The sequence below is a fragment of the Scyliorhinus torazame genome, chromosome 10, assembly GCF_047496885.1.
Source record: "Scyliorhinus torazame isolate Kashiwa2021f chromosome 10, sScyTor2.1, whole genome shotgun sequence".
Taxonomy (NCBI): Eukaryota; Metazoa; Chordata; class Chondrichthyes; order Carcharhiniformes; family Scyliorhinidae; genus Scyliorhinus; species Scyliorhinus torazame.
In genome coordinates, this window is record NC_092716.1 from 184984415 (window position 1) to 185002609 (window position 18195).

The window sequence follows — 18195 nt, forward strand, 5'->3', positions numbered from 1 at the left end:
TTCATTCACCTGAGGAAGGAGCAGCGCTCCGAAAGCTAGTGACATCGAAACAAACCTGTTGGACTTTAACCTGGTGTTGTAAGACTTCTTATTGATACTGCCAGACACTGACTTGATACTGACAGACACTGACTTGATACTGCCAAACACTGACTTGATACTGCCAAACACTGACTTGATACTGCCAAACACTGACTTGATACTGCCAGACGCTGACTTGATACTGCCAGATGCTGACTTGATACTGACAGACGCTGACTTGATACTGCCAAACACTGACTTGATACTGTCAAACACTGACTTGATACTGCCAAACGCTGACTTGATACTGCCAGACGCTGACTTGATACTGCCAGACGCTGACTTGATACTGCCAGACGCTGACTTGATACTGACAGACGCTGACTTGATACTGCCAAACACTGACTTGATACTGCCAAACGCTGACTTGATACTGCCAGACGCTGACTTGATACTGCCAGACGCTGACTTGATACTGCCAGACGCTGACTTGATACTGCCAGACGCTGACTTGATACTGCCAGACGCTGACTTGATACTGCCAGACGCTGACTTGATACTGACAGACGCTGACTTGATACTGACAGACGCTGACTTGATACTGACAGACGCTGACTTGATACTGCCAGACGCTGACTTGATACTGCCAGACGCTGACTTGATACTGACAGACGCTGACGTGATACTGACAGACGCTGACTTGATACTGACAGACGCTGACTTGATACTGACAGACGCTGACTTGATGCTGACAGACGCTGACTTGATGCTGACAGACGCTGACTTGATGCTGACAGACGCTGACTTGATGCTGACAGACGCTGACTTGATGCTGACAGACGCTGACCTGATGCTGACAGACGCTGACTTGATACTGACAGACGCTGACTTGATGCTGACAGACGCTGACCTGATGCTGACAGACACTGACGTGATACTGACAGACGCTGACTTGATGCTGACAGACACTGACGTGATACTGACAGACGCTGACTTGATGCTGACCAGGCGCAGACTCGATACTGACAAACACTGACTCAACACTGAGAAGCAGACTCGATACTGACAAACACTGACTCGACACTGAGAAATACTGACCAGACACTGACCAGACACTGACCTGATACTGACCAAACACTGACTTGATACTGACCACATACTGACCAAATACTGCCAAACACTGACTTGATACTGACCACCTTTTCTGGGGAAGTGACATCACCTGTTGGTGTGTTGAATCTCTGTCCCGATCTCACTGACCAGCTGTGGCTCAATGGACAGCACTCTCTGAGTCAGGAGTTCAGATCTCACACCAGAGACCTCAGCACAAAATCCAGATCGAGATTTCCGGTGGGATCTTGGAAGATTTTGTTGCAGAGGGTGAGGATTTGAACAATGGAATCCATTGGGAAGTAGTGTGACTAAGGACAAGGGTGATAGGGGAATATCTTTGGGCCTTTAACATTTCTTGAAGGATGGGCTCTTTGGTGAGTGAGCTGGACTCAACTGAGATCCGAAGAGGTGGGGGAAGAACACAAGTCCAGGTTCCTATGCCGAGACCCTGCTGGAAAGTGAGCATGTGCAGATATAGCTATGAAGCCTCCCTTTGTTAAATAGCTCTAATTTCCTATCCTGCGTGATCGATTTAGGACAGGCATCCTGTGTCAATATGTATTTACAGTCATTATTTTTCCATGGTCTCTGACCCTATATCCCAAATTCCATTGCCTCCTCCCTGACCCTGTATCTTGTCCCTGACCCTGTACTCCCTGACTCGCCCCTTCATTCTATACCCAAGATCCTATTCCATACCCCTGCCCCAAACCCCCTTCACCCTAACCTTGTATAACCTCTGCCCGCGTTGCCAATTTATAGGATCACGTTGGAATTACAACAGGGAAAGAAGCCATTCAGATCATCCAGTCGGAATTGGTGTTTACTCACCCTTCGAATTCAAGCCACATTTATCTGCCCTGGGCGCTGGAGCCCAGTCACCCGTGATTCTCCCCACTCTCTGAGAGTGAGACTTTTGTCTGTCTCTGTATGCCTGCCTACTTCATACAGTAATGACCTTGCCTGGATTTTAACTTACCTGAAACCACCAGGTATTTCACATTGTTAGATTGAGAGGTTCTCCATCCGGAACCCAACCTGATCGTCAGGCTTGGTCTCCACTTGGGCTTGGGAGCCGGTTGTTAGAGGTTGAAGGATAAGGAAAAGGGAAGGGATCAGTGCTTGATTGGGAAGGGGGGCATTTGTTGTGGAGGTTAGTGTCGATGGACCGGTTGATCTCGGTGTTAGTCAGGTGATGGGGCTTGATCCTGAGGGACACTATCAATCCTGGTGTCGTGGGAATGATGGCCTCAGTGCTCAGAGATTGGGGCCTTATGAATATTGTGGGTGGGGTGGGCTCTCTGTGGGTGGGGGGAGTGGGGGACATTGACAGGGTTTCCCAAGCAAGGACACTGAATGAGAGATTGGGTGCATGGGGATGAAGGATGGTGGCGGGGTAAAAGGTTTGGGGTGAAGGGGTGAGTGGTGAGCGGCCAGGCAATGGGTGTCAGGGATAAGGAGTGAGGTGTCAAGGGTGTGGGTGAGGGTTGAAGGGGGTGAGGAGTGAGTAGTTTGGAGTGAGGGAGCTGGGAGTGGTGATGAATAATTGAAACTGGTTTGATTTGTGGATCATTTACACCAGAAAGAATCTTTCAGGTGGAGCCGTTTGCGAGTTTGTCAGAGATGGTGAGGAAATCTGTGCCTCGAGTCCTCTTCAACCAGGATCTGGTGGGATCGGTCGCTCGGAATCCACTGAGGGTCAATGACATTGTGGAACTGGGGGATATTGTCGGGGGCGTGAAGAGATTTTCCAAGATGTTGGGATGGAACAAGGAAATTAACGACCTTCTTACCAGAGAGCATGAGAAGGTACTGACCGATTGACAATCACAAACCGGTACAGGCGCGTTATCCAATCACAGACTTCCGAACATACCCATTGTCACAGACCTATTATCCAATTACAAACAACAGTACAGACCTTTGTCCAATTATAAAAGGTAATACATGCCCATTGTCCAATCACAGACAGTGAGGCACATAGATACATAGAAACATAGAAGATCGGAGCAGGAGGAGGCCTGTTGGCCCTTCGAGCCTGCTCCACCATTCATCACAATCATGGCTGATCATCCAACTCAATAGCCTAATCCTGCTTTCTCCCCATAGCCTTTGACCCCATTCTCCCCCATTGCTATATCTAGCTGCCTCTTGAATATGTTCAATGATTCAATGTTGATTACTTCCGGTGGTGTAGGACTACTTCCTGTGGTATACATCTACTAGGGGGCAAGGGGAACAAGAGGCCGGCAGGGTGACACAAAAAGGGGTCTGACCCATTTGCTCCCACCAGCACACTCCCTCAGTTGGGCACAATGGAACAGACATCAAGGTTAAGCCAAACACGGGATGCAGATAGACATGAGGTGCAGAAGGATACAGATTACAGATTGTCACTGGCTGCAGATGGACACAGGGCATAGACTGACATTAGGTGCAGACAGATGGGTGAACATGGGGCACAAATGGACATGGGGCGCAGAGAAACATGTTATGCAGAAATTGATTGATTGTGTTTAAGTCTTGCTTTTTCTTCACAGTTGGAAAGGGATAACATTGAGCGCTCAAAATGAGTTGACGTCCAGTGAACTAGATTCTCTTGCAACATGTTTGAAATAAAATATTCCTGGAATTGTGAAGCTTTTATTATGAGTGAGTAATTATAATTTGGAGAAACAAGACATCTTTAGATTTCGCACCACTTTTTGGAAAACATTTACAATTTGAGTTTTGTAGGTTAGTTTGGCTCACACTGAAGGCAGCGCGGTGGCTCAGTGGTTAGCATTGCTGCCTCACAGCGCCGAAGTCCCAGGTTCGATCCCGGCTCTAGGTCACTGTCCGTGTGGAGTTTGCACATTCTCCCCGTGATTGCATGGGTTTCGCCCCCACAACCCAAACGTGCAGGGTAGGCGTATTGCCACGCTAAATTGCCCCTTAATTGGAAAAAATGAATTGGGTACACTAAATTTTTAAAAAATATTGACTCACACTGTGGTAAGGGGTTATGAACACTGTCGATGATGCCCCTCTCCCACTGGGGCAAAGCAGGTTTGGAGATAATGGATAGTAAATGAAGTTGTGGTACAAATTAACTATGACCTGTTTGAATGGTGCAGCAGACCCAAGGGGCTGAATGGCCTTCTGTTCCTATGTCAGGAACTCTTGGGCATCAGTAGACCTTCTACAGAACTATTGGCGAAGGGCAACAGCCAAAGGAGCAAATACTGATAATGGGGCAAGTATATTTAATGGTGTAACTACAGATATTGGGATAAATACAAATAATGCTGCAAGGATTTTTATTGGGGCAAGTACTGATAATGGGCAAATAATGTAATACTGGGCACAGTACTCCAGTTGGGGCCATGCAGTGTTTTGTAAAGGTTCATTATTACTTCTTATCTATGTCTATCCTATAACTATCCTTCTGTTTACAAAGCCCAAGATCCTGTATGCCATATTAACTGCTTTCTCAATCTGTTCTGCCATCTGCAACAATTTGTCTACAGTATATTCCCAAGTTCTCTCGACTCCTGCAACCACTTTAGAATTTTGCACTTTATTTGAAATGGCCTCTTCTCAGTCTTCATCCCAAAATGTGTCGCTTCACACTTCTCTGCATTAAATTCACCTACCCATTCCATCAGCCTTCTACTTCCTCTTGAAGTCTATCACTATGATCCTCACAGTTCACACATTTTGCATCATCTGCGTAAAAGACTCTTGCTCAGTTTGAGTGTACGGGTAGTAGGGGTGGTTGCATACATATGTGAAAGGTCCAATAAATGGACAGGTCCAGATCCTGATAGCTGCTGTTAGATTGTTAAGGCCAATCAGAGGGTAATTGTAGTGACAGGTCACTGATGGATTTGTCTCCAGGGCAGACTGATGTTTGAGACAGATAGGCATGTGAGATACCAGTCTCTTTCATATTAATGGTAGATTTTGATCGTTTTCCTTAATGATTTTTTTTCCCCTCTAGATTCAACTTCTCAGAAAAAGATCTGGAAATTGTCTAAGTCTGGATATTTTCCATAAGTACAGCAGAGATCTGACTGAAACCCTTGGCTGAACAGTTTGAAAGTTTCAGGCCAGGCCCAATGAGGCTGGAAGTGGCTCCATGAGACCAAGATCTTTCTCTCAGATTCAACCTCAAATCAAATTCAAAAGGAAAACAAAATGTGTAAAGTAGACCATCAGATTCCATCTGATCACACCACGATGACTGAATGAATTTTGAGATTTTGATCCGATTTTCAGATATAGTTAATAGTCTTCAGAATAAAGGATAGTTTGAACCTGACCCATCCTCCCAAAGCAGGGTGACAAGCTCTTTAATCAATATGTCTTAAACTTTGCGTACATCTCCATGAGGGGATTCCAGCAAACCCCTAGACTCTGTCCAGTTGTCTGCAGACAGGTTTCCACAAATTGTTCCTGTATTCTCATAATAAACATTATTCTTAAAGAGTCTCAGTGCTAACTTAGTTCATTAACACATCTTCACGTATCTGGCGATATGTACAGGGGATCAGTGGGATTGAGTCAATATTAACAGGGAGTGCACTGGCCATGTACCAGAATTTAACAGGTGACTCTCCCCAGGTGTGTGCAGTATTTACAGGGGAGTCTTGACAGTGTGTCAGCAGTTACCAGGAACTCTGGCTGTGTGCAGTATTTACTGGTGTTCTCCAGAGTTTGCTGTGTCTACAAAGGGCCCCCCAAAACGCCAACAGAGATACGCATGGGAAATAAGGAAGTTTTCCAGATTTCTGCTATGCCTTGTGTGAAACGTGATTCCTGACATCACCCTTGAATGGCCTAGCTCTAATTCTAATGTTAAGCCCCTTATTCTGGAAACCCCGTGCCCTCTCCCACCCAGAGAAAATAGTTGCTTTGTAACAGAATTATTCAATGTTTTCATCATTTTAAACACCTTACTTAGATCTTCCTCAACTTATTGAACTCAAGGGAACACAGGCCTATTCTTTGCAGACATTTAGCCCTTTCTGCTGAATCTGCGCTGCATGCTGTCCAAGGCTAATATCCTTCCTGAGGTACAGTTCTCTGAGTTGAATGTAGTTTACTCCAGATGTGAACACAGTTATTCAAGATGAGATCTGACCTGAGCTTCCATCCCTTTATAATTTAACCGTTTTGATCACTTCATATTTGTCCCCAAGTATTTACTGATTCCCATACACTGATCCCTAAATTTCTCTGCTCTTCCGCAGTTCCTAGCTTCTCGCTATTTAAGGATTTTGATTTGTCTTTCTCAGATACAAAGTGAATAAACTCGCACTTCTCCATATTGGATTCCATGCACAGAACAGACCAACTGGTCTGTGACAGTACTCTCCCATCCCTCTTCATCTCACTCTATTAATATATCCTTGTATTCCTTTCTCCCTCATCTGTTTACATATCTGTTCCTTAACTGCGTCTATGATAGAGAGTGGATGAGACTTGTGCAGTCGGCATTGTGAATATGAACTTTCAAAAGGCGTTTGACAAAGTATCACATAATAGTCATTTGGAAGTATAGAACTTGAGTGTCAGATCATTTCACGCTGTGATTCATGCAAACTTCATGAACGGGCCTAGGGCCATCCTTTTGGCCCTGAAAAGTGCCCAGTCTACCTCAGATTACACTGGAAGGGAAAGGTATTTCAGACATTTGAGAAACAGGTGAAGCTGTTACATGCTGCTACTATGCAGTGGCAACACGAATGTGACATTCTCCACTAACAGGGTGCGGCCGTCAAGCCAAAAATATGTTCTGCCTATCACACAAATGAGAAATGTGGTATATGAATTTCAATGCCTCTGTAGGCCGTACATTCAAAGACTGGCGGATTGTATCAAACAGCATGTTCACAATGGGCAAAGTACAGACCATACCCAAACAGCCCCTGCTTTCAAAACTCAAAGCACAGTGTTCAACATTATATGTGATTCCATGATTAGACAACATTCGCACAATTGAGGATTCAGCAAATTATGCTGACAACCAATTTAAGATTGTCAGTTGGGCTCACAGTGTGGTGCATTTGAGTACTGGAAGCTACATATATTAATACACAGGGCCGTTCTTTGCAGACAGAAAGAACATGAACACACATTGCACCTGTTTCAGCTAGTTATGATCACCCCCCAGAAAGAGTTTGTTAATTTGTTGATCCCAGCAAAACCCCTCAATTTGTCACCATCCAGCTGGGATAACCCCCAAATTGTTACAAACCTGAGTGAGGAGCAATGATTTATTCAGCAACGCACCATCACTCCCCACCGCCGCCCGCTGATAGCAGCAAGATTGAATCTGACAAGTTTTCTTTTCCCATGGGTACCTTTTCCAGACCCAATAGTTATGTTGGGTCTGGAAAAGGCCCATTTTAACGAGGCTTTTGTGAATTAAAGATAGAGTAAGGTTATTCATTACGAAAGAGGAAAGGAGAAAAATGGTAAAACATATGCATTCATACAGATTAGAATTAAGAATTGAGTCAATTAGTAAGTAAATATAAATAAAAATGTACACGGAACAGTCCTTGATTCACGAGGAGTAGATGATGAAGCATTGCGGCCGTTACTATTTTATTCCAGTAGAGTTGACTTAAGTAGTCAAATAATCGATTCTTCGGTTCCAGGGGTTCTGGGCTTTGGCAGAGAAATTTCAGTCCTCTTTCCAGCTGCGATCTTTTCAGCTGGTCTGACTTCCTTAGTCAGAGAGGTTTGAGATGTACTTGCAAAGAAATGGCTATTTGCAGGGACATTGCCGGCTGCTTTTGTTACTGAACCGCACACAGTGTGTAACAATTTACAGCTGCTTATCCTTGCAGAGCACACACAGGCACTGGGGGAGCTCTCTCAGCTAGTTTTTAACCCCTCCTTTTTATATCCCAAGTGGAAAACGGAATCCATTAGTCCAGCTCAGCATTACATCTTTTTTAATTCAGTATTTTGGCGTATTTCCGTGATTTGTTTCTCCATCATGACATTTCACTTCCTCATGGAATGAAATGAAATTCATTCTCATTTCATTACAAAAGATAGAAAAAACTTCTAAAACGACAAAACTCTCACACACACACATTCACTCTCTTAGCAATGGTCAATGCTGTCTCCAATCAGGAGTCCACACTATAAATCTGTCGTTTTCCCTTGCATTGCATTCTTGCAAATGCCCCAACGAGTATAAAAAGTTTTGACAGAAAATATCTCTTTTTCAGCAGTATCATAATCTTAATTTGCAAAATTAGAACTCATGGGGTAGAATTTTAAGGTTGATGAGCAATCGACACCCTGCGCTGTAATGTTCTATGTAACATGTTACTGCCGGCTCTCGGAAGCCCGCTGACATTTAACGCTCACGTGAGTGTTGATAGACAGTGGGAGGGACTTCCGTCCACCTTTGGAAAGAAGTCCAACCCATGAGATTGGCCAACAGCTCTCCAAGCCGAGCAGGCTCAGCGCTGCAGTGGTCAGAAACGGTACTGCAGTGTGGTTAAAAGCAAATTGCTGAGGATGCTGGAAACTGAAACAAAAACAGAAAATACTGGGCAATCTCAGCAGGTGGAGAGAGAAGGGAGCTAACGTTTCAAGTCTGGATGACTCTTTGTGAAAACAGTGCGGTGCCTGGAACTAAGTCCCAGGACTGTTGGAAAGTGAAATCCGGGGGTCCTGGGGGTGGGCAGATAGGGAACACCCTGGGTGGTTGGAAGGAGGTGATTGTGCTGTCGGAGGGGAGTAGGCCAGGAGGGGTGGGAGGCCTGTAAATCCAATGCCCCGGATGAGATGGAGCCCCAACTTTGAAATGGCCTTCAGATCCCATTCAAGGGAGAGAAATGTTTTTTTCTCTGTTTCCCATCCTACCCGCACCTTATACAGCCAGCCTAAAAACTGGGGCTAGGCGGAAAAAGACTCTTAAGTGAACATTAAATGACCACTTAAGGTGTTTAGTAGGTGAAAGGAGGGGATTCCTGCCCACCAAAATGTGAAATTGCTGGATTTGGGTGGGCAGGTTCCCAGGGGGAATCCCCACCATTCAACTTTACCATCCATTCCGCCCCCGCCCCCCCCCCCCCCCCCACCCATATCAGAACCCTCTTTGGGGAGCTTAAAATTCTGCCCATAGGATTAAAGGGGCAGTGATAATCTAGGGTATAAAATTGCCAAGACAGAAAACAGGAAAGTAGTGAATGGTTGTTTTTCAGATTGGAGAGAAATATTGCTCCCCAGTAGTGGATGTTGTGACTAAAGCTCGTTTTTGATATATATTGATGACCTGGACTTGGGTATACAGGGCATGAATTCAAACTTTGCAAATAACACTGTTGCACAATCAATTTGGATTGGATTGGATTTGTTTATTGTCACGTGTACAGTGAAAAGTATTTTTCTGCGAGCAGCTCAACAGATCATTAAGTACATGGGAAGAAAAGGGAAGAAAACGAAAATACATAATAGGGCAACACAACATATACAATGTAACTACATAAGCACTGGCATCGGATGAAGCATACAGGGTGTAGTGTTAATGAGGTCAGTCCATATTGAAGCACAATTGCTTCACAGCTCCAGGGTCCCAGGTGCGATTCCGGCTTGAGTCACTGTCTGTGCGGAGTCTGCACATCCTCCCCGTGTGTGCGTGGGTTTCCTCCGGGTTTTCCGGTTTCCTCCCACAGTCCAAAGATGTGCAGGTTAGGTGGCTTGGCCATGCTAAATTGCCCTTAGTGTCCAAATTGCCCTTAGTGTTGGGTGGGGTTACTGGGTTATGGGGATAGGGTGGAGGTGTTGACCTTGGGTAGGGTGCTCTTTCCAAGAGCCGGTGCAGACTCAATGGGCCGTATGGCCTCCTTCTGCACTGTAAAATCTATGAATTCTATAAGAGGGCCATTTAGGACTCTGGTGACTGTGGGGAAGAAGCTGTTTTTGAGTCTGTTCGTGCGTGTTCTCAGACTTCTGTATCTCCTGCCCGATGGAAGAAGTTAGAAGAGTAAGTAAGCCGGGTGGGAGGGATCTTTGATTATGCTGCCCGCTTTCCACAGGCAGCGGGAGGTGTAGATGGAGTCAATGGATGGGAGGCAGGTTCGTGTGATGGACTGCGCGGTGTTCATGACTCTCTGAAGTTTCTTGCGGTCCTGGGCCGAGCAGTTGCCATACCAGGCTGTGATGCAGCCCGATAGGATGCTTTCTTTGGGGCATCTGTGAAAGTTGGTAAGGGTTAATGTGGACATGCCGAATTTCCTTAGTTTCCTGAGGAAGTATAGGCGCTGTTGTGCCTTCTTGGTGGTAGCGTCGACGTGGGTGGACCAGGACAGATTTTTGGAGATGTGCACCCCTAGGAATTTGAAACTGCTAACCATCTCCACCTCGGCCCCGTTGATGCAGACAGGGGTGTGTACAGTACTTTGCTTCCTGAAGTCAATGACCATCTCTAGTTTTGCTGGCATTGAGGGAGAGATTGTTGTCGCTACACCACTCCACTAGGTTCTCTATCTCCCGCCTGTATTCGGGCTCGTCGTTATTCGAGATCCGGTCCACTATGGTCGTATCATCAGCAAACTTGTAGATGGAGTTGGAACCAAGTTTTGCCACGCAGTCGTGTGTGTAATGACCACTAAAGCGAGGTTGTAGTCCAACTGAAGGCTTTAATAAGCTAGATGTTTCCCCCTGCAGCTCAGGTGAAGGCTGCTGGGGCGGCACAGGCTCTTATAACCCGCCTTGCAGGGCGGAGCTACCATACAGATTGACCAATAGGCAACATACAATATCTACCAATGGTGTTCCAGCATTACCAGGTATCGTAACACCTCTACACAGACTACCACATTCACCCCCTGTTAAAAAAGAGTCCGGCGGAGGTGGTGGCCTGATATTGCAACATGGTAACGTGGGTAGAAATTATAGTTATGGAGGTACCGTAATACCTCCGTACAGCGTTTTGTAACTATTTACAATTCTATTTACTATTTCCAATTTATGATTCATAATTAACTATACACTTTAAAATGAAGCAATCAGTCGATCGGGGCCCCTGGTCGTCCTCTGTGATCGTCGAAGCTTCGGTGGTGACTCCGGTGGAGGCTCGGGCGTCAGTGACTCCGGGAGCGTGGCCTCGATCTCTGTGGCAGCTTCGACACCCCTAGACGGCGCTGGTGTGGAAAATGGTTGACCTGGGAAGGGAACTTCTATGGGGTGCGTCAGTGGGTGGGGGGGCCTAGATGGGGCCGGCGGAAGGACCGATCCTCCTGTAAGGTGCACTGGTGGGAGGGAGGGTGGGACTGGTGGCTTGGATGCGCGTGGGGATCCGGCGGGCGCCAGGTCTCATAGGGAAACCGTATCTTGACGGCCGTCAGGGTACGCCACGTAGGCGTACTGGGGGTTAGTGTGGAGAAGATGGACCCGCAAGTGTTTTCGGAGCAGGATGGGTCCGGGAGCGAGGTCCCAGAGGAGGACTTCCTGGGGAAGACAAGGAGACGTTCATGAGGTGTTTGGTTGGCTGTGGTACAAAGCAGTGACCGGATGGAGTGGAGGGCATCCGGGAGGACATCCTGCCAGCGGGAGACTGGGAGATTCCTGGACCGTAGGGTCAGTAGGACGGTCTCCCAGACCGTTCCATTCTCCCTCTCTACCTGTCCGTTACCCCGGGGGTTGTAACTGGTCGTCCTGCTCGAGGCGATGCCCTTGCTGAGCAGGAATTGACGCAGTTCGTCGCACATAAAGTAGGACCCCCTATCACTATGTATGTAAGCGGGGAACCCGAACAGTGCAAAGATGCTATGGAGGGCCTTGTTGACGGTGGTTGTGGTCATGTCTGGGCAGGGGATGGCGAATGGGAACCGGGAGTACTCGTCAATCACGTTCAGGAAGTACGTGTTGCAGTCAGTGGAGGGGAGGGGGCCTTTGAAGTCCATGCTGAGGCGTTCAAAGGGACGGGAAGCCTTTATCAGGTGTGCTTTCTCTGGCCGGTAGAAGTATGGTTTGCACTCCGCGCAGATTTGGCAGTCCCTGGTGGCTGTCCTGACCTCCTCGATGGAGTAGGGCAGGGTGCGGGTCTTGATAAAGTGGAAAAGCGAGTGACCCCCAGGTGGCAGAGGTCCTCGTGGAGGGCTCGGAGGTGGTCCACTTGTGCGTTGGCACATGTGCCGCGGGACAGGGCATCAAGGAGGCTCTTTTAGCTTCCCGGGACGATACAAGATCTCGTAGTTGTAGGTGGAGAGTTCGATCCTCCACCTCAAGGTCTTAACGTTTTTGATCTTGCCCCGCTGTGCATTATCAAACATGGAAGCCACCGACCATTGGTCAGTGAGGAGAGTGAATCTCCTGCTGGCCAGGTAATGCCTCCAATGTCGCACAGCTTCTACTATGGCCTGGGCCTCTTTTTCGACTGAGGAGTGGTGGATTTCAGAAGCATGGAGGGTACGGGAGAAGAAGGCCATGGGTCTGCCTGCTTGGTTGAGGGTGGCCGCCAGAGCTACGTCAGACGCGTCGCTCTCGACCTGGAAGGGGAGGGACTCGTCGATGGCGTGCATTGTGGCCTTTGCAATGTCTGCTTTGAGGCGGCTGAAGGCCTGGCGGGCCTCTATCGACAGGGGAAAAGCTGTGGATTGGATCAGGGGGCGGGCCTTGTCCGCATAGTTGAGGACCCACTGGGCATAGTAAGAGGAAAACCCTAGGCAGCGCTTCAGGGCCTTGGAGCAGTGAGGGAGAGGGAACTCCATAAGGGGGCGCATGCTTTCAGGGTCGGGGCCTATAACTCCATTTTGCACTACGTAGCCGAGGATGGCTAGGCGGTCGGTGCTAAACACGCATTTATCCTTGTTATATGTAAGGTTAAGGATCTTTGCGGTCTGGAGGAATTTTCGGAGGTTGGTGTCGTGGTCCTGCTAGTCGTGGCCGCAGGTGGTGACATTATCGAGATACGGGAACGTTGCCCGTAAACCGTACCGGTCAACCATTCGGTCCATCTCGTGCTGGAAGACCAAGACCCCGTTGGTGACACCGAAGAGAACCCTTAAGAAGTGATAGAGCCGTCCGTCTGCCTCGAAGGCAGTATATTTGCGGATGGGGAGCTGGTGGTAGGCGGACTTAAGATCCACCATGGAGAAGACTTTGTAATGCGCAATCCTGTTTATCAGGTTGGATATGCGGGGGAGAGGGTATGCGTCCAGCTTCGTAAGCCTGTTAATGGTCTGACTGTAGTCGATGACCATCCTATGCTTCTCCCCGGTCTTTACCACCACTACTTGAGCTCTCCAGGGACTGTTGCTGGCTTCAATGACTCCTTCCCTCAGTAGCCTTTGGACCTCTGACCTAATAAAGATCCGATCCTGGGCAATGTACCGTCTGCTCCTGGTGGCGACGGGTTTGTAATCCGGGGTGAGGTTCGCAAACAGGGAAGGCGGATCACCCTTGAGGGTCGCAAGGCCGCAGACTGTGAGGGGAGGTATAGGGCCGCCGAATTTGAAAGTTAGACTTTGGAGATTACACTGGAAGTCTAAACCTAGGAGTGTGGCCGCGGAGAGTGGGGAAGGACGTAGAGCCGGTAATTTTTAACCTCCCTTCCCTGGACTGTGAGGTTTGCTACACAAAACCCCTTTATCTCTACTGAGTGGGAACCGGAGGCCAGGGAGATATTTTGATTAACGGGGTGGACGAGGAGAGAACAGCACCCTACCGTGTCGGGGTGTATGAAGCTCTCCATGCTCCCAGAGTCGATTAAGCAGGACGTCTCGTGCCCGTTGATTAGTACTGTTGTTGTAGCAGTTGAGAGTGTTCAAGGCCGGGACTGATCCAGGGTCACCGAAGCTAATCTCAGCAGTTGAGTGTTCTCTTCGAGCGGTGTGCGGTCAGCCGAGCTGGGATCCTGGGAGTCCATCCAAGATGGCGGCTCCCATTGGTCGCACATGACTGGGATTGCACAAAATGGCGGCACCTTTCCATCGAATGTGGCGTCCACGGGACAAGATGTCGGCGCCCGGGGGCCGCAAGTGGCCCTGGAGTAGGAAGATGGCGGTGCCCGATGGCCTCACGGGGACCGTGGAGAGGTTTGTGGCGGCAGTCCGCATTCGCCGCCAGAGACCACGGCGACCGCACGGGCCTGGCATACCACCACGAAGTGGCCCTTTTTACCGCATCCCTTGCAGGTGGATGCGCGGGCCGGGCAGCGCAGCCAGGGGTGCTTGGCCTGCCCGCAAAAGTAGCAGCGGGGCCCCCTGGGGCTGCCAGGCTGCCTTGCAGCACAAGCTTGTGGGGGGATGGTGGATGTCTCGGGGTCGGCTGCGGAGGGGTTCCACGCTGCCCAAGGTGCTGCCGCGCGGTCAGGAACTTAAGCGCAGGCGTTTCTGGAGGCCACATCCAGGGAACCTGCAAGGGCCCGTGCCTCCTTGAGGCCTAGGTTGTCTTTTTCCAGCAATCGTTGGCAGATTTGGGAGGACAGCATACCTGCCACGAAAGCGTCCCAGATCAAGAGTTCTGTGTGGTCGCTCGCCGAAACTTGCGGGCAGCTGCAGTTTCTCCCCAACACCCGAAGCGCACGGTAGAATTCTTCCAGCGATTCCCCAGGGATTTGTCGCCTCGTTGCTAGCAGATTTCGGGTGTAGACCCGGTTTACCGGGCGAATATAATGTCCTTTTAACAGCTCTATTGCTGCATCAAAGTCTTCCGCATCCTCGATGAGGGTGTAAATTTCCGAGCTCACCCTCGAGTGCGGGACTTGCATTTTCTGTTCTCCCGTGGATGTGTTTTCGGCCGTTCTGAGATATCCTTTAAAACATGCCAGCCAGTGCTTGAAGATTGCCGCTGAGTTCACCGCGTGGGGGCTGAGTTGCAGACACTCCGGCTTGATTCGGAGCTCCATCCTTTTAAATCTAGCTTATTAAATTGATGCACGATCAATGACTACTAAAGCGAGGTTGTAGTCCAACTGAAGGCTTTAATAAGCTAGATGTTTCCCCCAGCAGCTCAGGTACAGAAAGAAGGCTGCTGGGGTGGCACGGGCTCTTATACCCCGCCTTGCAGGGCGGAGCTACCGTACAGCTTGACCAATAGGAAACATACAATATCTACCAATGGTGTTCCAGCATTACCAGGTACTGTAATACCTCTACACAGACTACCACAAACACAAAAAAAAGAAATGTAGTTTGATGCAGCTTTGTTCAACAACTTGATTGATCAGTACTTCTTTATAACTACCTACTTTTGTGTATATTATTTACTGAGTGTCAGCTGAAAATTGTGATATATAGCTCTCTGTTCGTTCATCAAAACTTTCTGGTAAAAGTTCAGGCCCCAGATCAACATACGAATTAGGAGCAGGAGTATGCAACTCAGCCCCACAAGCCTGCTCTGCCATTCAATAAGATCATGGCTGTTCTGTTTGTAACCTCATCTCTACATTCCTGCCTACTCCCGATAACCTTTCATCCCCTTGTTTATCAACAACCTCACAACAACTCTTTTTTGACAAAGAAAGTTCCAACGACTCACAGCCATGAGAGAAAAACATTCTCCTCATCTCTGTCCCAAAATGGGTGACCCTTATTCTTAAACAGTGATCCACCAAATTCTAGATTCTCTGACAAGAGGAAACATCCTCTCCACACCCACCCTGTCAATGTCCCTCAGGAACTTGGGCGAAATTCTCCCCCAACGGCGCGATGTCCGCCGACTGGCGCCAAACACGGCGCCAATCAGACGGGCATCGCGCCGGCCCAAAGGTGCGTAATGCTCCGCATCTTTGGCGGCCTAGCCCCAACATTGAGGGGCTAGGCCGACGCCGGAGGGATTTCCGCCCCGCCAGCTGGCGGAAATGGCGTTTGTTGCCCCGCCAGCTGGCGCGGAAATGCGGCGCATGCGCGGAGCCCGCCCACGCCGCCTGGTCCCGCCGGTAAATACCAGGTTTGATTTACGTCGGCGGGACAGGCAATTTCTGGGCGGGACTTCGGCCCATCCGGGCCGGAGAATCCAGCGGGGGGTCCCGCCAACCGGCGCGGCCCGATTCCCGCCCCCGCCCAATCTCTGGTACCGGAGACTTCGGCGGGAGCGGGATTCACGGCGGCCTACGGCCATTCTCCGACCCGGCGGGGGGTCGGAGAATGACGCCCCTTATATCTCCCAGGCTTGACTCCCGGCTTGGGTCACTGTCATGGAACAGAGAACATACAGTGCAGAAGGAGGCCATTCGGCCCATCGAGTCTGCACCGACCCACTTAAGCCCTCACTTCCACCCTATCCCTGTAACCCAATAACCCCTCCTAACCTTTTTTGGACACTAAGGGCAATTTAGCATGGCCAATCCACCTAACCTGCATGTCTTTGGACTGTGGGAGGAAACCGGTGCACCCGGAGGAAACCCACGCAGACACGGGGAGAAGGTGCAGACTCTGCACAGACAGTGACCCAGCGGAGAATCGAACCTGGGACCCTGACGCTGTGAAGCCACAGTGCTCGCCACTTGTGCTACCATGCTGTCTGTGCAGAGTCTGCACGTTCTCCTCGTGTCAGCGTGGGTTTCCTCCGGGTGCTCCGGTTTCCTCCCACAAGTCCCAAAAGACATGCAGTTAGCTAATTTGGACATTCTGAATTCTCGCCCTGTGCACCCAAAAGGCGCCGGAATGTGGCGACTAGGGGCTTTTCACAGTAACTTTGTTGCAGTGTTAATGTAAGCCTACTTGTGACAATAAAGATTATTATTATTATTTGTTATGGTCTGTTTATCCTTTCCCCTATTAATACCTTTCTCTCTTGCCTTGTCTCTACTCTTTGATTCAACACAACTTCTGAAATCTGATTTCCCCTTTCCCCATTTAGTTTTAAACCTACTTCCTTGGAGATGTGGCGCACTATGGTTCAGGTATAGAACATCCCAATGGTCTAGCCTCACTTTCCCCAGTGTTGGCGCCCGGCGTGTCCCATAAACTAGAACCAACTTCTCCCAGTCTTTGAGCCTCGCATTGACTTTATTTACCCTATGCCAGTTTGCATCTAAAGGAATTGAATCATGAGAGGCCAGAAAGATATCTGATGTAGTTCTAAGGTTTGTGAGATCTTCCTATAGTTTCTTTGAAATAATTGTGGAATCGGTGCTGGATCTCAGGGTTTGTGTAAAAGCATTTAAGACTAAAGAAGCCTGAAAGGAATGTGGAAAATTGAGCTGGATTCCTTATCAAAATAATGGAACAGAAGCTTTGTTTGATAATTGGAAAGCTTGGAGCTGGATTCTTGAAAACAGCTGATGGAAAGCATTGTTTGAAAGGAGATTTTAGAGCGTGACTTTTTGGGAGTGGAGTTTGGAAACACTCAAGTGACAATCATCTGCGGGGATTTGAGAGAAAAAGTCCACGAGAGATCGGTTGAGTGACATCGGCCATTTTGTTTCAGATTGAGGTGTTATCTTGCATACATTTGTGAACCTAAGGAGAAAGTAAAGGATCATTGTGTTATAATCAAACTTTTCATGTTTAATAATTTTTTCTTGGTGTTAAAAATTAATTAGCGGCCCTGTGACTCTCCACGTTTTCTTAAAAAAGTAAAATGAGCCAGGGTTCAATTCTGGGGCCAACCTGTCCAATAGTAACAACAACTGGGATCGTAACATCCTACTGAGAGGTTATCAGGTTGAAGCTGATCTGGGATAATCCACGCTAACTTCCATGATAGGAGAAGCACATAGAGTTGAATTAGTCTTCTGGTAAGCATGGAATTTCCGGTGATGTTATGTAGGGGGGAGACGTACACAAGGTGGCTCCTGATGGAGTCCTGCACTTTTTGCCCTTGTGTCTGAGTTTGAGCGGATATTTTCTTTTGAAAACCCACCTAATTAATGGAATAAGGATCCTATTTAAATGAAATACACAGCAAAATCAGGGGAGAAAAGGCAGACAGAGAGAAGTTTGTTGACAGAAATGGAGGCCTCTCAAAGCTGATCGGCAGAGAAAGCGGCGGAGGCAGCCTCTGAGGCTCTGGCTACTCCATTAATGACCAAGGTACTTTCGAGTACCCGGATGAAAGAATTTGATAAACACTGGCGGGTTGTGTCGGTGGACCTCTGGAAAT

At 48.4% G+C, this 18195-nt stretch overlaps 1 protein-coding gene across 7 annotated transcripts in view; it reads left to right on the top strand.

Annotated features, from left to right (window-relative positions):
- sirt3 (sirtuin 3) overlaps positions 1–5605 on the top strand; it is a 62177-nt gene extending 56572 nt beyond the window's left edge. For 5 of the 7 annotated variants that reach the window (XM_072466103.1, XM_072466104.1, XM_072466107.1 and 2 more), the window contains exons 7-9: positions 2731–2943; positions 3675–3786; positions 5117–5605. In XM_072466103.1, the coding sequence (XP_072322204.1) occupies positions 2731–2943; positions 3675–3707 (246 nt within the window). In that variant the 3' untranslated portion in view covers positions 3708–3786; positions 5117–5605. Of the gene's footprint in view, positions 1–1896; positions 2127–2716; positions 2944–3674; positions 3787–5116 lie in introns of those variants that run through there. The other 2 variants (XM_072466108.1, XM_072466109.1) reach the window with 2 other exon arrangements.
- Positions 5606–18195: the final 12590 nt, after the last annotated feature.